At 52.9% G+C, this 25,810-nt stretch overlaps 2 protein-coding genes across 2 annotated transcripts in view; both read left to right on the top strand.

Annotated features, from left to right (window-relative positions):
- Positions 1–6,912: 6,912 nt before the first annotated feature.
- On the top strand, positions 6,913–9,924 carry LOC308612723 (left-right determination factor 2-like; the record flags this gene model as incomplete). Its single annotated transcript, XM_081225373.1, has 4 exons — positions 6,913–7,218; positions 8,506–8,752; positions 8,987–9,229; positions 9,561–9,924. Exons 1-4 carry the CDS (start codon positions 6,969–6,971, stop codon positions 9,922–9,924), a joined length of 1,104 nt encoding a protein of 367 aa, XP_081081499.1. The 5' UTR covers positions 6,913–6,968.
- Positions 9,925–12,318: 2,394 nt separating this feature from the next.
- Positions 12,319–25,810, top strand: part of TMEM63A (transmembrane protein 63A) — a 33,754-nt gene continuing 20,262 nt past the window's right edge. Inside the window, exons 1-6 of the mRNA XM_081218941.1 lie at positions 12,319–12,956; positions 16,087–16,262; positions 17,827–18,026; positions 20,893–20,972; positions 22,914–22,977; positions 23,927–23,964. Of these exons, the coding sequence (XP_081075067.1) occupies positions 17,838–18,026; positions 20,893–20,972; positions 22,914–22,977; positions 23,927–23,964 (371 nt within the window). The 5' untranslated portion in view covers positions 12,319–12,956; positions 16,087–16,262; positions 17,827–17,837. The remainder of the gene's footprint in view (positions 12,957–16,086; positions 16,263–17,826; positions 18,027–20,892; positions 20,973–22,913; positions 22,978–23,926; positions 23,965–25,810) is intronic.

Raw genomic sequence — 25,810 nt, 5'->3', positions numbered from 1 at the left:
CTTGCTTCTCCAGATCTTCACCAATCTTCCGCAAGATCCATTCTTGATTTTTAAAAACTCCTACTGTGGATACTTCCTTAATATGATAAAATGTGTTTATCTCAACTGTAAAGCTCATACTTAATGGGGAAATAGTAAAGTAGTCCTGTTAAAACAAGGGACAAGACAATGATATTTATTATCATCAATTTTATTTAGCATTGTTCTGAAGATACTAGCTAATGAAATAAGACAATAAAAAGAAACCAGAGGAATACATTTATTTATTTATTTATTTATTTATTTTCGTTACGCGGGCCTGTCACTGTTGTGGCCTCTGCCGTTGTGGAGCACAGGCTCCGGACATGCAGGCTCAGCGGCCATGGCTCACGGGCCCAGCCGCTCTGCGGCATGTGGGATCTTCCCAGACCAGGGCACGAACCCACGTCCCCTGCATCGGCAGGCAGACTCTCAACCACTGCACCACCAGGGAAGCCCGAGGAATACATTTTTTTAACATCTTTATTGGAGTATAATTGCTTTAAAGTGTTGCGTTAGTTTCTGCCGTATAACAAAGTGAATCAGCTATATGCATACGTATATCCCCATATCTCCTCCCTCTTGCGTCTCCCTCCCACCCTCCTTATCCCACCACTCTAGGTGGTTGCAAAGCACCGAGCTGATCTCCCTGTGCCATGCAGCTGCTTTCCACTAGCTATCTATTTTACATTTGGTAGTGTATATATGTCCATGCCACTCTCTCACTTCGTCCCAGCTTACCCTTCCCCCTCCCCATGTCCTCAAGTCCATTCTCTACATCTGCATCTTTATTCCTGTCCTGCCCCTAGGTGCATCAGAACCTTTTTTTTCTTTAGATTCCATATATATGTGTTAGCATACAGTATTTGTTTTTCTCTTTCTGACTTACTTCACTCTGTATGACAGACTCTAGGTCCATCCACCCCACTGCAAATAACTCAGTTTCGTTTCTTTTTTATGGCTGAGTAATATTCCATTGTATATATGTGCCACATCTTCTTTATCCATTCATCTGTCGATGGGCACTTAGGTTGCTTCCATGTCTTGGCTATTGTAAATAGAGCTGCAGTGAACATTGTGGTACATGACTCTTTTTGAATTATGGTTTTCTCAGGGTATATGCCCAGTAGTGGGAGTGGTGGGTCGTATGGTAGTTATATTTTTAGTTTTTTAAGGAATTTCCATGCTGTTCTCCATAGTGGCTGTACCAATTTACATTCCCACCAATACTGCAAGAGGGTTCCCTTTTCTCCACACCCTCTCCAGCATCTATTATTTGTAGATTTTTTTGATGATGACCATTCTGACTGGTGTGAGGTGATACCTCATTGTAGTTTTGATTTGCATTTCTCAGAGGAATACAGGTTTAAAAAGAAGAATTCAATTATCATTATTAACAAACATTGAGATTTTGTACCTAGGGACTTCCCTGGTGGTCCAGTGGTTAAGACTCTGAGCTTCCAATGCAGGGAGTGTGGGTTCGATCCCTGGTTGGGGAACTAAGTTCCCACATGCTGTGGGTGGCATGGACAAAAAAAAAAAAAAACTGTACTAGAACATATATACAATGGAATATTACTCACCCATAAAAAGGAATGAAATAGTGCCATTTGCAGAAAAGTGAATGGACCTAGAGATGGTCACACACAGTGAAGTAAGTCAGAAAGAGGAAAACAAATATCGAATAATACCGCTTATGTGTGGAATCTAGAAAAATGGTACAGATGAACTTATTTGCAAAGCGGAAATAGAGTCGCAGAGAACAAACTTATGGTTACCAAGGGGGGTGGGGTGGGATGAATTGGGAAATTGGGATTGACATGTATACACTACTATGTATAAAATAGATAACTAATGAGAACCTACTGTATAGCACAGGGAATTCCACTCAATGCTCTGTGGTGACTTAAATGGGAAGGAAATCAAAAAAAGAGTGGAAATATATATATATATATATATATATATAACTGATTCACTTTGCTGCACAGCAGAAACTAACACAACATTGTAAAGCAACTATGCTCCAATAAAAATTTTTTTAAAAAAAGATTTTGTACCTAGACAATGCAAGAGAATCGACTAAGAACTAGTACAAATGATAAGACTATTCAGTATGGAGACTGGGCTCAAAATTGGTACATAGAAATCAATATTCTTCAATGATACAAACAATAATTGACAGTGCTGTGGAATAAAAGATCCCATTTTCAAAAACAAAAAAATATAAACTACTACTATAAACTACTATAAAAATATAAACTATCAGTAACTGATTTAACTATCTATCAAAATGAAAACTACACATGCACTGTAACTCAGTGTATCAACTTGTAGACATTTATCCAAAAGATACATTCTTATATGTATAAAGTGTCATTTATACTAGGCGATTTATTGCAACATTATTTGTAATAGCAAAGGATTGAAATGGAATTTGCATATTCACTCAAAAGATTCTGGTTATATAAATTATGGTACATCTATATAAAAAATTTATGTAACAGTAAAATAAAATAAAAGAATGTGGCAGTACTATACAGAAGATTCTACAGGTATATTGTTAAGTAAAAGAAGAAAACTGTAGGAAATATGTGTAGTATGCTAATCTTTGAGTTAAAAAAGGAAAGAAAGAAATGTATCTGCATATATTTGCATAGAATATCTCTGAAGGATACCTAAGAAATTATGGTATTTCCTCAAACCTAAGAGCTTTTTTTTTTTTTTTGCGGTACGCGGGCCTCTCACTGTTGTGGCCTCTCCCGTTGCGGAGCACAGGCTCCGGACGCGCAGGCTCAGCGGCCATGGCTCACGGTCCCAGCCGCTCTGCGGCACATGGGATCTTCCCGGACCGGGGCACGAACCTGTGTTCCCTGCATCGGCAGGAGGACTCTCAACCACCACGCCACCAGGGAAGCCCTCTAAGGGCTTTTGATGCTGGAGCTTCCTTCATCTGACCAGGGCTGAACTGTGTCAAAAATTCATATGTTGAAGTCCTAACTCCCAGTACCTCAGAGCGTGACTGTAGTTGGAGATGGTGGTGCAGGGGGCTTTAAGGGGTGATTAAATTAAATGAGGCCCTTAGGGTGGGCTCTAAACCAATCTGACTGGTGTCCTAAGAAGACGAAATTTAGACACATGGAGAGACACCAGGGATGTGTGTGCACAGAGGAAAGACCATGTGAGGACACAGCAAGAAGGTGGCCGTCTGCAAGCCAAGGAGAGAGGCCTTAGAAGAAACCAAATTTGCTGGCACCTTGATCTTGGACTTCCAGCCTCCACACTGTGAGGAAATAAATTTCTGCTGTTTAAGACCGCCCTCTCCCCTCTCCCCACTAACATTTTGTTATGGCCACCAGAGCAGCCTGAGACACCAAATGTCATCAGAAGGTTGTTGCACAAGAGTGTCCTAACTGCCTGTCAGTGATTATGAGACAATTTCTGATTTCAAAGAGGCAGCGTGTCAGAGAGAACAATAAACCCCTTTGAATCAATTGAACTAAACCCCTTTCAATAAACCCCTTTGAATCAACTGAACACTGGTGTCTATGGGGTGGGGGTGGGGGTGGATAGAGAGACTGGGGCCAGGGATGGGAGAGACTTTTTACTGTACCATTTACAGAATAAAATTATAATTTTGAAAAGGGGGTATGGATCACGATGATAGATTAGTAAGATTCGTACGGTGGGAAAAATATCTGAGTTTCTTTGTAAGCAGACTGTCTCTGGGGAGGAGAAGAGGGAGATGAGCAGCAAAGGCAGGGAGGCTGACTTTTAAAAAAAAAAAAAAAAATATATATATATATATATATATATATATATTTATTTATTTATTTAGGCTGCACTGGGTCTTAGTTGTGGCATGTGGGATCTTTTAGTTGCAGCATGTGGACTCCTTAGTTGTGGCATGCATGCAGGGTCTAGTTCTCGGACCGGGGCTCAAACCCGGGCCCTCTGCATTGGGAGCATGGAATCTTACCCACTGGACCACCAGGGAACTCCCGAGGCTGCTATTTTTCATGAACACCTTTTGACTTTTGTACTATGTGTATTAACTAGAAAATAATTAAGAAACATTGTTAACTTAAAAATTAAAAAAGTTAAACATGGGCTTCCCTGGTGGCGCAGTGGTTAAGAGTCCGCCTGCCGATGCAGGGGACACGGGTTCGTGCCCCGGTCTGGGAAGATCCCACATGCTGCGGAGCGGCTGGGCCCGTGAGCCATGGCCGCTGAGCCTGCGCTCCGCAATGGGAGAGGCCACAACAATGAGAGGCCCGCGTACCGCAAAAAAAAAAAAAAAAAAAAAAAAGTTAAACATGGTAAGTTAGTATCAGTTGAAAGACCCCTACCATTTTTTTTTTTTTTTTTTTTTTTTTTGCGGTAGGCGGGCCTCTCACTGTTGTGGCCTCTCCCCTTGCAGAGCACAGGCTCCGGACGCGCAGGCTCAGCAGCCATGGCTCACGGGCCCAGCCGCTCTGCGGCATGTGGGATCTTCCCAGACCGGGGCACGAACCCGTGTCCCCTGCATCGGCAGGCGGACTCTCAACCACTGCGCCACCAGGGAAGCCCCGACCCCTACCATTTATTGAGCACCTATTGTGTGTGTGTTGGGGGGGGAGTTTGTGAGAGGCACTTTGCTGACATCTCCACTAATACTGACAAGTTCTTTGCAAAAAAAAAGTACATTATCCCCATTTTGTAGGAGGAGACTTACATTGAAGGGGATAGAAAACCCATCTAAGGCCACACAGCCGATTAGTGGCACAGCAAGCACTGAACCCAGGGCTCACCCTTGCCCGAAAGGTGTGGATAAACGGAAACATGGGTCCTTAGTCCTCTCCTGTTCCCCACCCTTCTCAGCCCAGGGAGCCCCAGGGAAGGGTTGGCCCTGCTAATGCGGAGGCCAAGCTGCTCTGGGAGGACAGGGAGGGCCCACTGCCCACCCAGAGGTGTGTCTGGAGACCCCAAGGAGCCACATGGGCCCCCAGGTCTGGGGTCGGGGAGGATAATGGGTGCAGGGCTGGGGCAGCCCAGGGCACCTGGGGCTGGGCCTCAGGGAATTTCGGAAGCACCACAGCAGTGCCTGCCCTGCTCAGGAAGGGGACAGGAGGCCCTATCCCTGCAAAGACCCCCAGATGCTCTAATCCACAGGTGAACTGGCTCCCGGCCTCCAGTCTTCACCAACCTCACAGCTCACTTTAGTTCCAAGCCCAGGGTCTGGTCCAGTTTGTCCCCATCTGCAGAGTCCGCAGGATGACCTCTGACCTCACATTTTCTCACAGCCCTCAGCTGGCAGTCGGGACTCTGGCTGGGGTCAAATCCCACCCTATTAGGGGCAGGAGGATGGTGGTGGGCACCTGGTCCCGCTCCTCACCTGCCTCAGTCCCTATCATCCATCTCTCCTGGACCCTCTGGGGGCCAGGTCTGCTGCCCACACCCCAAGACGGCCAGCCCACTGCCCTCTGGGGTACCCTTGGCTGTGGGCCAGGTCCAGATTGGCCCGTAATCAGGGGTAGTGACGCCCTGTTCCCTTGGCCCCTCTCCTCCCTTCAAGATCTGGCTCAGGGGCCACTTAACCATCTCCAGCCGACCTGACCTGGCAGGGTGTTAGGCCAGACACAGGTTGGGGTGGAAGTGGGGGAGGCCTGGCTCCTTCTTCTGCATGACAAAGGATGGGGGCTGCCCTCCCGCCCGACCGCTAATCAGCCCATTGTCAAAAGTCTCCCAATCCACATTCGATTTCTTCTTTTGGCCTCTGGCTAGGGTTGCCAGATTTAGCAACTAAAAATATAGGACTCCCAGTGAGAGATGAAATTTCAATTTCAGATAAACAACAAATAATTTGTTAAAGTACATCCCAAATTGTGTTGGGTGTTTCATCTGGCAGCCTGATCCCTGGCTGATTGCCCAACTGTTTTATTTCCCCAGTGAAACTCTTCAACCGGGCAAATCCACATTCACATGGGGAAGTCTCAGGAAACTGGCGGACATGACCCCTGCCCCTGCCCAGCCCTGATCACCTGGATTGAGTCCACTTGGTTAGCTTTAGGGGGTTGAGCAGGACTCTGGCTGCAAATAGCTGAGGCTGTGGAAAGAATTCTGGGCTGGGAATCAGAAGACCTGACTTTACGCAGGCGTCCATGGAGAACGGCTGTGAGCCTGGGGATGTTTTCCTCTCTGAGCCTTGGTTTTCTTGACTCAAAAACTGGAGGAGGGGATGGACTGGATGGTCTTTTTGACTCTGACCTCTGAATCCATGAACAGCCAGGAAGAGGGAGAGGATGGGCTTCCTTATTGGACAAAACCCCATTGGAACTAAATTATCCCAGGCTCCCTTGCCTAGGAAGACCCCCCAGAACACCGGGGAAAATAATGGGTTTTCCAACCGTGGACAGCCCAGGAGCACAACAGCTCCCGGGAGCCCAGCAGCTCCCAGGAGCCCTTTGAGCACCAGGCTCAGACGCTCATCCCGGCAGGCAGGATTGGTCCTTAGGCAGAGAGCTCTGGTGCTGAATTGGCAGTTCAGCTGCAGCAAGGAACAGGACTCTACGTCCACACTCCAGGGACGGGAGTTTGCTCTTTGACTTGCGGACAGGGGATCTAGCACAGAATGAGATCCCTGCCTCTTCTTCAGGAAACAAGCTTTTAAATTTAACTGGTCAGGGACCCCAAGCCAAGGTAGAGGCTTCTGACCCACAACAATAGCCAACGGTCCACAGTCCAGACAGCCCCCTCCTCGGGGCTCAGGGACCTGTCTGGCCACTGAACTCCCAGGAGGTCCGAGGGGTGTGACCTCCCTCCCTCCTGGGCTCCCTCCCTCCCACCACCCAGGCCCAGCCCAGGCCTGGCTATAAAGCTGGCCCAGCCTGGCCCTCAGCACACCCAGCTGGGACCCTCCTGGAGCCTCGTCCGGGGACACGTCCGCTCTGCCCCTCCCTCTCCCGAGCAGCACCATGTGGCCCCTCTGGCTCTGCTGGGTGTTCTGGGCGCTGCCCCTGGCCGGCCCCGCGGTGGCCCTGACCGAGGAGCGGGTCCTGGGCAGCCTGCTGCGGCAGCTGCGCCTCAGCGAGGCTCCCGTCCTGGACAAAGCCGACGTGGAGAGGCTGATCATCCCTGCCCACGTGAGGGCCCAGTACGTGGCCCTGCTGCAGCGCAGCCACGAGGCCCGCTCCCGGGGGAAGAGGTTCAGCCAGAACTTCCGAGGTGAGGCCCTCCCTCCCTGCTGCAGCCTGGTCCTCGCGGGGGTTTGGGGGGAGGGCCTGCTCTGGGGAGGCGGTCTGGGGGTTCAGGGTCCACAGGGCGATGAGGAGGGACCATGGACTGTGAGGAAGGCTGGGCCCGGGTCCCTGGTCTCTGTCTGCACTGAGGGCCCCACCCCTCGGGGCCAGCAGGAGCTGGGCCAGGCTGGACCTGCTGCCAAGGCCAAGGCAAGACCAGATATCACGGGGTGGGGAAGCAAAGTGAATAGAGGGGAGAATAGAGAAGAGAAGACAGACTGTCAAGGGGACTTTGTGCTGGTGGACAAAAAGGCTGGCCTGAGCAGAGGTTACCTCAGAGAGTAAGGACCTCTGAGTTCAGTTCTCAGTTCTGATATTTGTTTTACTTTGTACAAGTCACCGAACAACTCTAGCCTATTTGTGTTTCTGGAAGTGAGATTAAAGTAGCTCTGACTACTTCCCAGAAGTGTGGGCGTTCTATGAGATGGGAGGTACCAGGTCTGAATCCTGTTGCAGCCTGTCACCTCCCTGGGGCTGGGGCTCACCTCCTCAGTGCCCAGAGATAGACCAGGCCAGGTGTCTGGGGAGATAAGGAGACCTGGACACTTGGAGGCGGTGACTGCTTGTGGCCACGTGGCTGGCTGGTCAGGTGATCATGCTGTCCACCTGGAGCCTCAGGTGTTGGGGACATGTTGCTGGTGCCTCTGAGGAGGGTGCTGTACCCATCCTCACCATTTCCCTCAGGGCTCAGTAGTCCCACAAAAGTTGTTTACAGGCCCCTGGCTGCTCTTCCTCCTTTGGGGGACATTTCACTGGGCATGAGCAGGGAAATGAAAGTAAATTCTGGGCTCTTCCTCTGGCTCTTAGGAAAAGCCAGTTTCAGCCGGTGACCATAGATTTTCACTAGCTGGGTCTTCTGCCTCCTGCCCTCCATTCCCCCTCCTGCCCCTTTGCCTAAAGAAGGCTGTGGGTTTGTAGTCCTCACTGGAACCACCAGTCTTTGCAGAGCATCTCAAAGCTGCCCTACCAGGTGAGGGCAGACGCCACTAGTAAACAAGCCCCAATCTCAGATGATGGGGGAGAGCCGGCTTGGCCCTAGCAGTTTTTCTAGGAGTGGAGGTGCTTTCTTTCTGGCCTGGCCCATTAGTTTCCCAGCCCCCAAACTCTCCCTAGGGATTACTGGGGAAACCCTGGTCACTGGCCCTGGACCCTGCCACCCTCAGAGCTCTCCTGGTGCCCGGAGGGGCCCCGCTGACCCCGCTCGTGTCCCCAGAGGTGGCCGGCAGGTTCCTGGTGTCCGAGGTCTCCTCGCACCTGCTGGTGTTCGACATGGAGCAGCGGCTGCCGCCCCACAGCGAGCTGGTGCAGGCCGTGCTGCGCCTCTTCCAGGAGCCGGTCCCCAAGGCCGCGCTCCGCAGCCACGAGCGGCTCTTCCCGCGCAGCGACCGCGCCCGGCTCACCGTCCAGTGGCTGCACGTCCGCGACGACGGCTCCAACCGCACTTCCCTCATCGACTCCAGGTGGGGAGGTGGCGGCTGGGGTGTGGGGTGGGGGATGAGGAGGGGGCTGGGCCCGGCGCGGGAGGAGGGGCGGCCTGGGGGAGGAGGGGCGGCGCGGTCGGGGCCGGGCCCCTGGGGGGGGAGGGGAGAGGGAGGGGAGAAGGGAGGGGGTGGGAGAGGGCCCCCCCGGGGCCACCCCAGCCGTCCCAGTCCCCACCCCTCAGCGCGGACCTGTGTCTCCGTGTGGTGTCGCAGGCTGGTGTCCATCCACGAGAGCGGCTGGAAGGCCTTGGACGTGACGGATGCCGTGAACTTCTGGCAGCAGCTGCGCCGGCCCCGGCAGCCGCTGCTGCTGCAGGTGTTGGTGCAGCGGGAGCACCTGGGCCCGCTGGCCTCCAGCGCCCACAGGCTGGTCCGCTTTGCCTCGCAGGGGCCGTCGGGCGCCAGGCAGCGGGAGCCCCAGCTGGAGCTGCACACCCTGGACCTCAGGGATTATGGGTAGGTGCTGTGGGTCAGATGGGTGAACCCGAATAATGAGGCAAATGGCGGAATTAAACTTATTTTGAAATGGGCAACTTTACAGGGTGCTATGGGAACGGATGAATATATAAAATTTCTCCTAACGCTCTTAGGAGTAGTATCAGGTCTAATTATTTATTTGGGGGTTATTTCTAGTTATCCATCCTTATCACAAATATCCAGCATTTTGAACATAACAAGAGATGGACCATACATCTCCCTCCAGATGCCCCACTAAGCCCCGCCCTGGGCCCCCTGACCTCTGCCCTCCCAGCTGACCTCTGACTCTGCCTCTCCTTGCCCCCCACAGAGCTCAGGGAAACTGTGATCCTAAGGCACCAGTGACCGAGGGCACCCGCTGCTGCCGCCGGGAGGTGTACATTGACCTGCAGGGGATGAAGTGGGCCGAGAACTGGGTCCTGGAGCCCCCAGGCTTCCTGGCCTATGAGTGTGTGGGCACCTGCCAGCAGCCCCCAGAGCCCCTGACCTTCAAGTGGCCATTTCTGGGGCCTCGACAGTGCATCGCCTCAGAGACGACCTCGCTGCCCATGATTGTCAGCATCCCGGAGGGAGGCAAGCCCAGGACCCAGGTGGTCAGTTTGCCCAACATGAGGGTACAGAAGTGCAGCTGTGCCTGGGACGGGGCACCTGTACCAAGGAAGCTGGAGCCGTAGGCACAGGGTGTAGCCATCGAGGGACTTGGCTCGTGTGTGTGTCACGGTGTTCCAGGGCACAAGGAGGGATGGGGATTACTGAACCGTGGATGGCACACGCTCTGTGCTCTCTCCTGAGTTCTTCTGACCAGTCAGCTCACCTTCTGATTTTTGTTTCCCAGGAACAAGACTCCCTGGCCACTGGGTAACCCCTGCCCAGTCTACCTTGTCTTGACATTATTCACTGCACTGTATCCTAAGCACTTATCTGTGTAGATTTTGTAACCTAAGAGGAGAAACCACAATTTGTCATTGTTTCCTTGTCCTGTCACTGGATCTGGGCTGAGCTCTGTGGTATGGGTGGGAGATGCAGCTGCCACTCTGGGCTTAAAACCTAGGGTCAAGTATGGGTTGTGCATTCCCAACTCAGATAATAAGGGTATTCTGTAAGAAACAAATAAAACAGATTTTATTTGGTATTGCTATGTTTTAATCAGAATCCTGCAAATTGTGAGGGAACAGAAAGTTCTATAGGGATTGGGTCAACCAGATTAGAAAACTAAGAGAAAAGCTTAAAAAGACTTGTTCAAAGTCTCAGTTAAGTGATACAGGGTGCTAGGATCAAAAGGCATTGATTCTCAGGTGCCTGTCCTCTTAGGATTAAGGCAGAATTTATTTTGGTCATTGTTGTTGACATTTTAACTTTTCTGGGCACAGGGAGTGGGCTTTATTTCAATTCTACTTGATACAAAATTTTTAAAAATCTGTGATCAAAATCATCATCAATATTACAAGAATGTGGGTCACTTCTTTAGATTTGGGGGCAGATAAAGGGAGCAAATGATAAAATGGTGAATATAAGACTTTCAAATGCCAAGATTACACTGGCTTTTAAACTGAGTTTGATGTAGGATCTGGGCCTGGGCCGTGTATGTCTTGGATTCCTTGCCAGCCAGGCTGCACAGCTCTTATTAGCTATAAATTCTATATCCTCTAAATTTTCATTTTCTTGTCTATCAGATAGGAACAATCCCTGACTTCTGTACTTTTACTGGAGATTTAAGGAAATAGTGGGGGGTTTTTTGTTTGTTTTTTTAATATTTATTTATTTGGTTGTGCCAGGTCTTAGTTGCAGCAGGTGGGCTCCTTAGTTGTGGCATGCTTGTGGGATCTAGTTCCCTGACCAGGGATCGAACCTGGGCCTCCTACATTGGGAGCATAGAGTCAACCACTGTGCTGCCAGGGAAGTCCCGGAAATAGTGTTTTTATAAGCACTCTACGTACTGCCTGACACGTAATGGGGGCTATAGTTATCTCAACTCACATTTTGATCTATCTTGGCCTTCTCTTGATTTTGAAATAACCAACTGAAAGCCAAATTTAGAAATCCCTTCCCTCTCTGAAATCAAGGATCCTAACTTTTCTCTTCGTCAGTGGCTCCACCAGGGTAGGGGTTAGAACTTTGCACTTCCCTGGGCCCCAGGGCACAGACCAGGCAGGGGGTGGCTCCATTAACTGAGGCAGGGACGGGGAATAGGGACACGTAGGTGGGGCGTATGGGGGGGCAGAGAGTGGACAGAGGCAGTCTGAGAAGCCAGGGGCAAGTCCGGCAGCCACACCCAGGAACCTGCTGGAGGTCAGGCGTGGGCCCTTGGCAACGGGAGGTAAGAGCAGGAGAGATGGTCAGGCACCTGCGCAGAAGGACAAGGGCCGGGCTGAGCGCAGGGGCCAAGGGCAAACTCTGGGAAATAACTAGCGGCTGTGAGGTGGAGGAGAGGGAGGAAGCCTGATGGGACAAAAGGAGCTGTTAGAGAAGCAGGAGACATCTCCTACCCCACCCCACTTCAGAGAGCCCCAGGCTGGTGCTGGAGGCGTGGGCAGGGAGGGAAGGAGAACACTTGGACCATTTCCAGGAAAGAGGAAAGCCCAGAAACGGAAGACAGGTCAGAGGCCCTGCAAAGCCGTACACGTGCGGAGTGAAGGCCTGTACAGGATTTACTAATTTCTAGTGCCGGAAGGGACCTGAGGGGAAGCTTCCGGTCCCACCCCCTTGTGTTGCAGACGCGGAAACCGAGGCATGCGGAAGAGCGAAGTTTGGTGCCGCAGGCAGGCGGTGGTCTTCGGTTTCACAGGCGGCGCAGTCCTCACTGAACCCCGTCCTGCGTGTGGCCCAGCGCACACCCCGGCGCCCCCGGGGAGCTTACAATCCAGTTGCGGAGGCCGCTGGCTCATAGGAAACACCCTGGTACCCAGCCCGGGGAAACAAGGCACGCTTAGTGAGCTGGGCTAGATGGGTGCCCCCGGCGGCCTGGTCCTGGCAGTACCCGCTTTGGCTCTAGGGGACCGATGAAAATACTGCGACCTCCGTTTGGGGCCAAACGTAGGACGCACCCACCCACCCTCCACAGGGCGTTCCCTGTCCGGCTGCCCAGAGCGGTGGGGGAGCCGCGGCCCTTCACACTGGGAGCCGGGTGACCGCGGGCTGCGTGGAGCCGAGGTGTGGGCTGAGCCCAGCCGAGCTTCCCATCCTCCCACTCCCCCGGGCGGGCCTAAGAGCCGGTCGCGGAAATTCAGTGCAATACAGGACAATCAAGAACGTTTGCCGATGCTCTCCCCGCGCATCCCCCGGACGCGACCACCCTGTGCTAGGCCCGGGGCTCCCCGAGGTGCCGGGGTAAAGGGGACGCGCCGGGGGCTGGGGAGAGGAATTAGCCGTGGCGGCGCCCTCCTCGGTCCCAGGACACGAGCCGGCCCGACCGGGGCCTGCAGAACGTTAGGAGGAGCTGCGCGGGCTGAGCAGCCGCCCCGGGGCCAGGCCAGGGCAGAGGATCGCCGAGGGGCGCACGGTGCGGGGCGCGGGAGCCGGCAGCAGCGCGGACGCCTGCCCTGCCGAAGCTGCAAATTGAGCAAGCTGTGGATGCGGGTCTGCGCATGTGCACGAGCGCCGGAGTTTCACTTTGTAACTTTTAAGTAGTCGGGACACGGCCCCGCCCGGCCAGGTGGAGCCAGACAACCTCCCCGGGCCGCGCCGGGCCGCAGCGCCGCCGCCGCAGGTAAAAGGGAAGAAGCGTTGGGAGGGGGGAATGTCGCCCTCCGCCTTCCCCGGGACGTGCAGGACCTGGGGTCTACGTCAGGGTGCCATGTCTAGTGTCCGGTTCCGGGGTGCGGCCCTCCGGCCTCCGCAGCCCCGACTCCAGAGCAGGGGTGACCGGGTGGGTGGGAGGAGAAGGTCCGTCCCTGGGCCGCGCAGACCCCGCGCCCCTCTTCCAGCGCCGCGCCTCTCCAGCTTTCCTAACGGCTTTTCGGGACTTCCCCTTCCAAGGCTCCAGCTTTTCGCCTTCTTGGCTGATCCCTTTCTCTTCCCACCCCTCTCTTTGGGGATTTGTCAGCTGGAGTCGACCTCCCAGCCTAATCCGGAGCGCAGCCTGGGGGCCTTTCCTTCTCCGACTCTGCGAGGTGGGCCTGGGAAGGGGCCAGGCATCTGAGTCACCTGCTGCTGGGAAGGTAGAAAGCACCTTGGGGCTGCTCCCCCGTGACCGCTCCCTGCAGCCCTGGTGGAGTCCTGAGGAGGGAAGCTGGGGGTTTGGGGAGGGTGGGGAGGGTGAGGAGAGCTCTGCCAGGAAACCCAAAACGCAGAGGTGCTCGTACCTGATAAGCCCGGCCACCTGAGACTCTGGCGTGGCCTCTGTCTTTCAGCTCAGGCGGTGTCCTGAAGAGCAGCAGGCCACAGCTGTACACAGAATGGCCCGCCAGCTTCCTTCCACGCTGAAGTTGTGTGGCTGTGTCCCAGCCCCACAGTGTGCAGGGTTTGAGGTTAAGCCAGTGGATTGTGCTCACCAGTCCAGGCCCAGTGCGTACAAGGTGGCATCCTGGGGTCTTTCTCAGGCCCTGGCTCCTGCAGGGCTGTGGACGGTCGTTGGGGAGAAGGAAAGACTCCAGGTCATCGCTTATTGGAGAAACGACCCATATTTCCCTTCTGCCTTCTGCATACCCACTGTCTTTCTACCTTCTCCCCTCCTCGGACACCTGTCAGGTAGTCTTGAGCCTGCTTCTGCATTGAGGTGGATGTGTACAGAGGCAGAGGCCTCCTTTTGCCTTCATACACCTCTTGTTTGTTTAGTTTGGGGGCAAAGGTCTCCCTTGGCTGCTCACTGGGCTGTAACAGGAAAAATATCAGATGGGGTCCTGCTATTCCTAATATTGTCTTTCCCATTGTCTGGAGAGGTGACAAAATAGGAGCAGATTTTGAGTGCCCACAAGGGCTCAGTGCTTTATGGGCATTGCCTCTCACCAGCCCTGCAGGAGAGACGTCCTTGTGCCCATTTCATGGAGAAGGAAGCCAAAGCACAGAGTGGTTAAGCCACTTGTCTAAAGGCATGTGGTGCTGAGACCCTAACTCCAGAGCCTGCTCAGGTGACTGCCGGCAGCCCCGCCTCCCACTGCAGCCAGACTCTGTGCCGTGTCCTTGGCGCTCCAGGGCTTGTGTCTGTGGAGGTAAATGGTTGTCCAGGTTCCTGGGCCCTGTTTGGTGGGGCTTTAAGGAGAAGTTTGCAACCTGCCATCTAGAACATCAGAGTCACCTCCTGTGGCAGAAGGCCTGGAGCTGCTTGTCATCCTAACAAAGTCGGAAAATTTGGTGATGATAAAAATACCCTGAATTTGCAAGAGCTGACGATGCTCACACACTTCCTGCAGCGTTCTGTTTCCACTCCTGGCAGGGGAGGCGTAGAGATCTTCCAGTGTGCTACAGGGGCCAGCGGCTACCAGCTCAGGTGGGCAGGGGGTTAACATTGGTGGCTGACTTCTCTGGCAATTTTCGGACCAGCCATGGCATTGAGCTCTCTGTCTCACTGGCCACAACCAGACTGTAGGGTGTATGTGGGCTGAACTTGGCGTTGGGGCCTGAGTCACCTGCTGCTCACCTGGCGCCTGGGCCTCAGCTGTATATCTTGCCTTTCCTGAATGAGGTGATGAGCAGAGAGCTCTCTGGAAGGCATGGATAAGACTAAGCATTCACACATGCATATATGACAAATATGGGATGAGTGAACATTGCCAGGCAGGGCGCCTTTGGCCACAGGGCCTACTTGCTGGTTTGGCCCCTGCCCAGCACTACCAGTCTTTTGCCCACTGAGCTAGCTCTCTCCCGGTCACCACCAGCTCAGTTCCCTTCTCTCCCTGTCCTGTTCCTTCTGAGCCTGGCGGGGCCACCCTGTGGTTGGTGCGTGTGTTTCCAGCTACCCTCTCAGAGCGTGCCCGTTTGGGAGGATGCAGGGGGCTGGCCCTGGAGGGACCGTGATGGTTCAGCAGGATCTGGACTTTCCATGTGTAACAGACTACAACTAAGCAGAAAGTTCTGAGAGAGAATGCGGGCCCCCAAAGCTGTGCCCTCACATGGAGGGGGCAGGCAAGACAGGCCACCCCTGGGGAGCCCTGAGGTTCCATCCCAGGCTGAGTCCTTCTTATCAAACCTTGTAAAACCACCCAGGGGGGGCCTGTTTGACTTAGAGGTGTGACTGGGGCTGAAGGGGGAAGAGGAGCTTACGTACCTGCTTCCCACGGGGCCTCTGCGCTCCCAAAGCTCAGCACAAAGCAGCATTGGTGAGGCTCATCCTGCCCCAGCACCACTGCAGTAGCTGCCCCTTTCCAGGGACAATGCTCCCTCTGTGACCATGTTATGGGGATGTTTTTTTTTTTTCCACTTCACTTTTCAAGCCTTCCTTGTTTGTTCTGCTGCATTCCTTTTTCCTGATTCTAGCCTTTGGGGGCCCTGGGGAAGCCTCTTGGGGCCCGTATGAGGTCCTGGACTCAGTCTTCCTGGAGCCTACAGCTGCCAGTGCTTCTGTAGGGGGGAGGTCCACTGCCCTGGCTTCAGTAGGGCCTTGAGCCGTTGGATAAGACAGGGGAGGCTGGACCCTCAGGTGATGCTGGGAAAGAGAGAGGAGAGAGGAGCAAGGCAGCACAGAGGAGTGTGGACCCTCCGTAGTGCTAGGAGTCTGGGGAGAGAGCCAGGGCAGGAGGGAGCGCCTTGGGAAGAACCACAGGCTCCGTACGAGCGTTTGAGTTCCGACACGTTGGGGCACGCGTGAGTGCAGGGGAAGTGGGTTGCAGGGTTTCAGGCCAGAAGCCCTGAACTGGAACAGGGCAGCTCCCACGTGACTCTGACTGTCTGTGTTTCTTCAGGGAAGTCTCTAAAGGCTGGCGCCCCATGACCCCAGTCAGGAAAGCCCTGCAGGAAATGAGTGGCGGACCCGAGGCAGCTGGGGAGGTGGCCAGGGCTGCCACTGCCTTTGCTAGAGCCTGCATCAACTGAGGTCCTCTCCAAGGCATTCATCCACACTTCCTTCCCCTGGCATCTGGTAAGTGCGGGGACAGGAAGGAGGGGCAGGCCTTTGCCCATCAGTGTCAGGCTGGGCGTTCCGCTGGGGCGGTGCCAGGGGGTGGGGTTTAAAGGAGGGAAGCTAAGACCATCTGTCTGCCAGAGGCAGCTTTTGTGGCTCTGCCATCCCACCCTGCGGCCATTGCCCAGTCTCTTACAGGGCTGAGGGAGTGGCTTGGCCTTCTGGGGAGTCCTCCCATGCCCTTGACCTGCCACCTCCCCCCCCCACCCTGCACTTCCTGTCGTGTGTGTGTGAGACTGTCCCCAACCCAGCCGTCCCAGGGGCCAGAATTGGGAATCACCTTCCCCCAACACACACCCTGCCAGTATTACCAGGTAGTCCAAATATCTGCCTGTTCTCTGTACCTCCTCTTCTTGTCCCCAAGATTTTTGTCCCTCTAACGGGTAGAAAGACCAGACTTAGCCGCAGTCCCCTGGGAATCTAGGTTAACCAGATTTAAGAAGGTGGGACCTTGAGAGGAAGGTGTTGCTGAGCATTTCTCCAGGCTCTTCAGCCACAGACAGTGTGAAAAGCAGGCCAGAACTTGGCCACTAACTCTGGGGCCTTTGGTGTTTGGAGATTTCCATTAGTTTCACCTGGGTTACCAGGAGCCTCAAAGGAAAAATCAACAACCAGCCTGGAGCGATATTTGCTTTGGAAATGCCGGACCTTCCGGTAAGGCTAGGGGTGTAGGAATGAGAGGGCAGAGCCTGGGGAGTGCTCCAGCGATGCACGGTGGGTGACTCAGGGGTCCCTGAGGAGGCCTGGGACCCCATCCTCCTCACCCTAGACCACCCCCTTTTGCCTTCTCTGTCTCCTCTCCGCTGCCCCTTTCCTGGCTTTTAATCTCTCACTAAACTAACCCATGTGTGTAGCCGGCTGCAGAGGGAGTGTGGCATAGTAGAAAGAGAGCTGGCGTCTGGGACCCAGGAGGCTGGGTCTGAGACCCAGTTCTGCCCCGAGCAGCTCCTTAATCTTAATGGAAATCTCAAGCCTCTGAGCCTCGGTTTCCAAGTGTATGCAGTGGGCCTGTCTCTGAGGCCCCGGCCTGACATCCCATGAACTCTTGTCTGTGGCTCAGATGATCAAGGGTTGTTGCACTTGGACTCTCTTCCTCCTCCTCTGTTGATTCCTGTGCCCTGCCTGGCCTCCCCTGCCTGCCCTCCGGACCTCCCAGGGTCCCCCTGCAGGAATGACTTCCCGGCAGTCGTCCCTGAGGCTGGAGGAACTTGGCACCCCTTAGGCAGGCACCACAGCAGCTCCTGTCCTTCCCTGTCCTCCTGTTCACCCCCCGCTGGGGGAGGCGGCCAGCTGTGTCCTGGGTGAGCCATCTGCCCAGTCCATCTGACCCTCCAGGCTGTTCCCACAATGGAGCTATTCTCTGTAGACTCTGCCGGGCACTCGGGACCAGTGTCTGCCTCTCCCCGATCCCTGTGCCCCACCAGCCCCTGGAGGAGACACCCGCCCTTGGCTCTGCCAGCGCTGGCTGGGGAAACCACGGGAGAGTTGGAGCCCTGACCCTCCGCCGGGTCCCGTTCTCCAGGGAGGACCAGCATGATGACTGACTCCCCATTCCTGGAGCTGTGGCAATCCAGGGCGGTGGCCATCCGCCAGCGGCTGGGCATCGGGGACCAGCCCAACGACTCCTACTGCTACAACTCGGCCAAAAACAGCACCGTGCTCCAGGGGGTCACCTTCGGTGGCATCCCCACTGTCCTGTTCATAGACGTCACCTGCTTCCTGGTGAGACTCCTTGGGGATCGTGTCAGTTATTTGTTTGTTTAACCTCCACCCCCCAACTCCCCGCCACCCCAGGGCTTTCTGGGAAACTCAGGTGAGGAGCCAGCAGACATCCCTGGGTTGAAGCCCTAGCTCCGTGACTTCGCAGCTCTGTAACCTTGGGCGTGTTACATAGCTTGTTTAGGCCTCAGGTGTTTGCTCTGTAAATGGAGGTAATAGTTTTTACCTCGTAGATTCTGGGACAAGATTAAATAAGGCAATGTATGTAAAGAATACACATTACGATTCTTTTGATTATTACCATTGTACTGAGTTATCAGCCTGTCATGTGTCTAAGACCCTTGGGAAGGGTCAGTCCACAGGGATGAGAGATGTGAATGAGCATTAGAGCAGCTGCAATTCCCAATTTGTAAATGTCATCCCCCGGTTCCCCACTGGGGTCCCTGGACCTTTAGAGGATCAGCCGAGAAAAGGAGAAAACTGGGGAAAGGCGAGTATACCTTATCAGTGCCGACCCTCACAGGTGGCCTTTCTTTAGTTCAGACCTCCTTGTTCCCATAGACCGCCCCCCCAACCCAATTTGAAATATGCCGTATTCTCCCCTAGACTGGCTCAGACATGCTAGGTGAGATTTACTGGGGCTCAGGGGCACCTTCTTTTGACAAGTGCCCATGGGATGGTTGGTCCCTCTTGTCACCTTCTCCTCCCATGTAGTGGAGACCATCTGATTAAACAGGGTAAGAGGTGGCGGAGGGAGTAGACCCCTTGGACTGCTTTGAGCCAGAGGTTAGGTGGGGGCCTGGGGGAGGGGGGTTAGGGTAGCCCGAGGGCCCCCATCCCTGAAGGAGGCGGGTATCCAACCCAAGTTTGCTTGGGGGGAAAAATATAGGAAGAGGGAAAGGGAGTCCTAACTCCTCTTTGCGTTTTCCTCCCTAGGATTAAAGTCTAAATTGTTGCCTTAGACTTTTGCTACATTTGTTGGTCCTCTAGGGGCAGATGTGGGAACCCGTGTGCCACTCATGTTGCTTTTACGAAAAAGGGCTCTTTAAGTGCCGAATAACCCACGTCTTGGAGCCAGAACCCATTTGTAGGTTGGGAACAGTCATATCTACCAGCCTTGGTTGGGAGGAGGGAGTAGGCAGGAGCTTGGTGATGGATTTGAGGGTTGGTGGGATTCATGGAGGAGGGTGGCCCTAGAGCTGTGATCCAGCGTCTCCAGGGAGGGGAGGGTCTGGGCCAAGGAGAGAAGTCCGGAGAGGCAGGCTGGGCTGGGTATGTCTTAGCTGAGAAGAGAGAGTAGCTCTCCAGTGGAGTGTGCTGGTGGGGGTGGATTTGTATTGCAGGAAGTTACGGGGATTGGGGGTGGGGTGGAGGAAGGGACCCACCGAAGAGCCCGAGGGGCCTGGAGGAGAGAGATGCGTGGGAAATGTCCACACCGCTCGAGCCAAGGGAGCAGCAGCCAGGGCAGAGGGCAGGCACTTGCCGAGCCGCCTTCATGTTTATCCGACAGCAGGACTCACCTGCCTTTGAAAATATATCACCAACTTCCAGATTCACCTTGAGAAAATGCTGCTGGAACTCAGCCCCTCTGGGGTCCAAAACCCACATTTTTTTTTTTTTTAATATCTTAATATCTTCATGCTTAAGCATGAAGGAATACCAGAAAGAGTATCATGACGTGAATAAAGGGAATGTCCAACACGGACAAATAGGAAGGATTTCTTGCTTTCTTTTTATTTTTAAAATATACAATGTTCTTTATTATAAATTCCATTTAGCCAATTCATTCATTAATTTTTTTAACATCTTTATTGGAGTATAATTGCTTTACAATGATGTGTTAGTTTCTGCTGTATAACAAAGTGAATCAGCTATACATATACATATATCCCCATATCTCCTCCCTCTTGCATCTCCCTCCCACCCTCCCTATCCCACCCCTCTAGGTGGTCACAAACCACCGAGCTGATCTCCCTGTGCTATGCGGATGCTTCCCACTAGCTATCTATTTTACACAAAACCCACATTTCAAACCACAGTTCCTGACTAGGGCAGGCAGGGATATACTGATTAAAACGCTGAGCCCTGAAGGGAGGGAGCCTGTCCAGGGAGGGGAGACAGGCAGAAGCAAGGCAGAGGACCTGCAAAGGTGGACACGGAGGGAGGGAGGAGACAGTCTAGAATCGACAGACTTTGAGAGCGGAAAGGGGGTTAGAGTTGAGTCCAGCGCCTCGCGTTGCCGTTGGGCACACAGGCCTGCCAAGGGCCCCTGCTTGTGGAGGCCGAGCCACACTGAGCACCAGCCCCTCAGTGGGCGTTGCCCCTGCATGCTCTGCATCAGGCGTCCCCAGGACTTGCCTCCAGGAGAACCAAACTCAAGATAAAGATCTGAGCACCTCTGGCTCAGCATCTGGGAGCTCCGCTACCTCTGTTCTGTAATGAAAAATGCAGCTCTCTGTAAAGTGAAGGAGGGAGCTGGTCCCCAGGGCTGCTGTGAGGGCCTTGCTGCTCAGGAGACCCTGCAGGCAAACCAGGGCTGAGGAAGGCCGTGGCTGTCAGGGCTGCCTTGAGAGTACAGAGCAGGACCTGAGTGCTTGACTAGGGGGCTGCCAGGGCAAGCTCCGGGTCAGCGTTGACAGCCCTTGTGGCTTGGGCACAGGGGACAGGAGCTGGTGAAGGGGGTGAGCACAGCATTCAGCCCTTGAGCTGTGTGGCCTTGGGCAGCTCCGTGCCTTCTCTGGCCCTTTTAGCCCTCCTGAGTCTGGGGGTGGTGGTTGGGGAGGGGTGGGCTTTGCCCCTAAGACAATTGCCCCTAATTAGAAGCCATCCAATATGCTTTTACAAGACTTGATTTCTTTTCTACTTTTAGTTTTTAGTATTGGTATTTTCCATCATAAGAAGAAAATTCTGGGATTATGGCCGCATTGCCCTGGTGTCAGAAGCAGACAGGTAAAAAAGACTCATTACGTCAAGTGTTTGTGTGTGTGTGTGTGTGTGTGTGTGTGTGTGTGTGAGAGAGAGAGAGAGCAAGAGAGACAGACAGAGACAGAGGCTGGGATGGGGCTGGGGGCTTGTGAAGCCCACCAGGCACAGACCACACATGATGCTCATATTAGATTGTGTTCATTAGTGTGTCTGCCAGGCCTGTACCAGAAACTGTTCTCTCTACTCTTCACCACAGACCTGTGAGATTAGCCTTGGTACCTTCTTTGTGGTGGTAAGAAAACCATTGCCCACACACCCAGCTTTCCCCCGGGGCTTGGAGCTGGTGGCTGACTGTGAACCAGCTGCTTCAGGCTACGGAAGAAATCTAGTTGCCTTAGATACTTAAGGCTTTCATCATCAGCCGAGGAGGATGCCAGCTTTCTTTCTCGCCTTGGACATTTTCAAGTGTATCTTCTTTGAGACTAATTAGTTCGGGGCTGGGGATGAGGCGAGCTGGATTGAGAAGGGCCGTAGGTGAGCTGCTCCTGTCCTCCGGGTCAGGGTCAGCCAGCGGCCCCAATCCGCCAGCTTCGGACGCTCTGTCACAGAGCACAGACTGCCGTGGCCAGGACTCACGTCCTCTACCCTGGGCTCTCTACGCATGTCACCTGAAGGGGGAGAATGAGTTCCAGGTCTGCACAACTGGAATTTCCAGCTCCAGCTAGCTGTCCCTCACCCCAGGATCTTGTGTCAGATGCAGCAATAGGAAGCGACTGGGGAAACAGAGACTGGCCCGGGCTGCCCCGCCCAAGCCTCCCCGGGGGTTCCGCAGGCAGACCCCCACTCTTGCTTCACAGGGGGCTCCCGTGTTGAAATGCGGTCTGTGCAGGAGGGCGATGGCGGTGTCTGTAAATGCACCTTCTTTCCCCACAGTCTCCACCCTGGTGTTTGCAGAATCCCAAGGGTATTAACCTTGGGGTGAGGTGCTGGGGCCTCTGCTTCAGCTGTGTGCCAGCCTTGGACTGTTTGGGGGGAAACTTTTGAAACACCTGGTGCATTTTTGGCACATTCACTCTGCTAGGAGGGCTGAGTACCACAACAGACTAGAGCACCTGGAAATCAGGAGCCTCCGCACTTCGTGGCTGTGTCATCTTGGTCAGAACCCTGAGCTCGTTGGGTTGTTCCCTCTTGCCTTTTCTTGCCCATAGGGTTACCATGAAGGTCAAATGAGGCGGTTCTCTGGAAAGGCTTTGAAAGTTGAGCTTCACCAGGCCTTATGCCGTTAGAAGTGGGATGGTGAAGCCAGGAGTAGGAAAACAGAGAGAAAAGCAAAACTTAGCACATTGCAAATGCCTCAGATTCACAGCGCACGGGGTGTTTTTATGGGTTACTCAGAAGAAAGGATCTGCCCAAATTAGCAATGTAAAATGCCCCAGCTCATCAAGTCTAAGATGCGCATTTTTGGCATTTTCTCATCTATGAAATTGGGTGCAACTTATTATCAATGGTGATCATAGTTAATTGACAGCATCCTTTACTTCTTAGTGGTTCAAAAAATAATTGTGCCCTTTACAACCAGTGGTGTCTTCGATTTGATAAAATACAGTATTTATTCCAAGTTTTATTTGCTATATTGGGAAATATATTGTAAACAGGCAACACTTTGAAGTCACTTTACGTAGACCCGTCACAGGGCTGAGGTTCAAGGGTGTGGAGCACAGGATGGTCCACTGATGCCCTGAGCCCCTGTTATTCATCCCACGTAACATAGAGTTTGACGTCTCACCAAACCTTGGAATGGTCGATGCCCTTGCCTATATTTTTCACAGGGTGAGTTATATTTTGTCCCAGCCACTGAGCACTAGTAGCTTTGGTCCTGAGTTCTAAGAGGCAGCGAGATACTAGACATAAGTTTTTAGACCTTTTAAAAGGATTATCTGCCATTTTTCCCTTTTGTGTTTCTAGTGAGTCCAGATTCCAGAGACTGTCATCTTCCTCCTCAGGGCAGCAGGACTTTGAAAACGAGCTGGTTGGTATTTAAGGGGCAGGTATGGTTGTGGCTGCGGGATGGGGGCTTGCAAGGATGGGCAGTAATGAATTGGCAGGGAGAGGGCAGTTGTACTCCTGCTGAGCCGCTAACTCAATACCCTTGACCTTGAGTGGCACATGCTGGTGAGAGCTCTTCTCTGCTTTGACAAAGACACCTGAACTTGGGAAATGCCACAGCAAAGATGGCAGCTGGGTGGTCCAGGATCGTGAGACTTGATTAATTCTCAGGCACCTGGCTACAGCTGTTGTCTGTGTTATCATACTTAACGGCTTTGTGTGACAGTTAATTATTGACTTGCTCGCTAGCTTATGAGCCAGCTGTGGGCAGGAAACCAAATCTTATCCAGTCCCCTTCCCCACCTCCTGACACCCAGTAGGTGCTAAGTAACTGTCAAATGAATGACGAGCAAATATTTGTCTTTCCCAGCTGTGTGATAGTCCAGCTTTACGGGGTATCAAGTTTAAGAGATACGATGGACACTAAAACCCATGAAATCCTTTCCCTCTCTAAACCCCGCCCCAGGGAACTGTCCAGTTGAGTGGGCTTGGTTCCTTGCTTTTGTCTTGCATCTCATTCAGTCATTTTGAAACAAACAGAAGCCCCCATCAGCTTCTCCAGAGCGGCCTTGAACTTTCATCAGCTCTCTCAAGTTGCACCATTTGACCCAGGAGCCTGTATAATTCCACAAATTGTCAAAACTTGAGAGGCGTTCACAAGATCTCCAGGCACAGGATGCATGTTACAGAGGACTGGGAACACACCGACTCTGTCGCATTTGGACAAGAGGGTTGCTTGCTGAATTGGGGACAAAAGCACTGCTTTTTATAAAACGGGAGGTTAGATGGTTGTTTAAAGTCAAAGATGATGATTATATCTGCCTCCGAAAAACAGAGATTGTTGGAAGCTAATCCCTGTTCTCCGTTTCCAGGGATGCTGCCCGTGGCTGACTGCAATCTTCCGCCTGCAGTGAGTACAGCGCGGGTGGCTGGAGGTGTCTTTGTCTGGGTGGGTTTGTTTGGTTGTTCAGCCAGTCAGCAGGAGAGAGCCAAGGTGCCTGATCCTGAGCTGGAGTCTCTCAGATACTTTTCGGTTCGGACCCAAAGCTATACTTGGGGGCTGAGAATAAAGGTGGCCCAGGGAGCCCCTGTGCAAGCTAATTAAAGCTCATTTTTTTGCTTTAGGCAGGAATTATATCTATGTACTATTTAACACGGATATATTTGGATGGAAGCTCTTCGAGGCAGTGTCATGTCTTTGAATTAGTGAAAAGTGGAGAAATAATGATTGCTTAATATATTCAGCTCATTTGGTTGAAAGTTTTCTGTTTTTTCTTAAAACTTGGGCCCTTTGGAGAGAAATCCTGAAAGAGGTGCTTGGTGATTATAAGCCAGTTAGTCCCCTTGCGTGTGGTGGCGGAGCCAGGCTGCGAGTCTCAGCTCTGCTGCCTGCGGCCGTATTGCATCCTATCTGAGAAACCACCGTTGTAAGACGCACAGCACCAAGAATGAGAAAATGCTTCCTATTATGCTGTGATTGGCTATGATCCCAGGGTGCTCCCCATTTCAGAGGTGTTGAAATATGGAAATGGCATCTTAGAAGTGATGAAATGTGATAGTTCTAGGATATTGGGTAAGTCCCTCTCTCTGGGCTTCAGTTTCCCCAACTATAAAAGCAGGCTGAGAATAACACCTGCTCTGTCTAGTTCAAATGCATTCACACGTGTGAGCGTGTTCTAAACAGTCCAGGCTGGTGAGAGTTGTTCCCAGGGGAACTGGCAGGAGGCAGTTTGTGCAGAAGAAACCAGTGAACTCTGGTCTGGAGTAGGAGGGGAGGTTTCTGGGAGGGACAAGGGGACAGAGGTGGGAGAGGGAGGTTTGCCAGCCTCGCCCTTCCCTGCCCACTCCAAAGTCATGTCAGCGTTTCCTCTGGGTGTTGGAAGTCATGCGTATTCTGTGCAAAAATCCATCACGGGGCTTCCCTGGTGGCACGGTGGTTGAGAGTCCGCCTGCCAGTGCAGGGGACGCGGGTTCGTGCCCCGGTCCGGGAAGATTCCACATGCCGCGGAGCGGCTGGGCCCGTGAGCCATGGCCACTGAGCCTGCGCGTCCAGAGCCTGTGCTCCGCAAGGGGAGAGGCCACAAAGTGAGAGGCCCGCGTACCGCAAAAAAAAAAAAAAAAAAAATCCATCACATACAGAACAGAATTCATAGGAAGAAATTTTAAGTCAGCCCTACCCCTACCTCTGAAAGATGCCCTCGGCATGTTTCCGTCTGCTCAGACACTCCCCATGGCACCGCTGGTTGGGACTCAGGCCATTCCCCTACCCTGGGCTGTGCCCCCGACTCTCTGCCTCGATCGGGTGGGGCAAAGCCAGAAACTTTGACTCGTCATCTTCACGTTAACTAGCAAAGGCTGCTGACGGTTTGCACTGCAGTCCATACCCACTGTTTCTGTCACTCCATGTCCCCTTCCAGCCCTCTCTGCATGGACCTCACCTCTCATTGAGTGAGGCCATACCCATACAGCTGTGTATTCTGCTTTGTCATTTTAATGCTGTATCAGACACATTTTTCCATTTCAACTCCCACTGTTTTTTCTCTTCTGTTCCTGCCACAGAAAGGACTACCCTTTGACTTTTTTTAAGGCTGCAATTAAATTTTAACAGCTGCTCACGCCCAGCGTTAACAACTGACATTTAAAGAGGCCTCTCAGTTTCCTTCCAAATTGCCTTTCCCAGCAAGATAGGGAAATTAGAGGTGTATCTCAAGAAAAAATTGTTGATGAAAATTGCTCACTTATTGGTTTTATTTTTT

This window comes from Mesoplodon bidens (genome assembly GCF_964165515.1).
Source record: "Mesoplodon bidens genome assembly, chromosome: 2".
In the NCBI taxonomy this organism is placed as follows: domain Eukaryota; kingdom Metazoa; phylum Chordata; class Mammalia; order Artiodactyla; family Ziphiidae; genus Mesoplodon; species Mesoplodon bidens.
The sequence above is the reverse complement of the archived record's forward strand: the minus strand, read 5'-3'. Positions and strand labels throughout refer to the sequence as shown.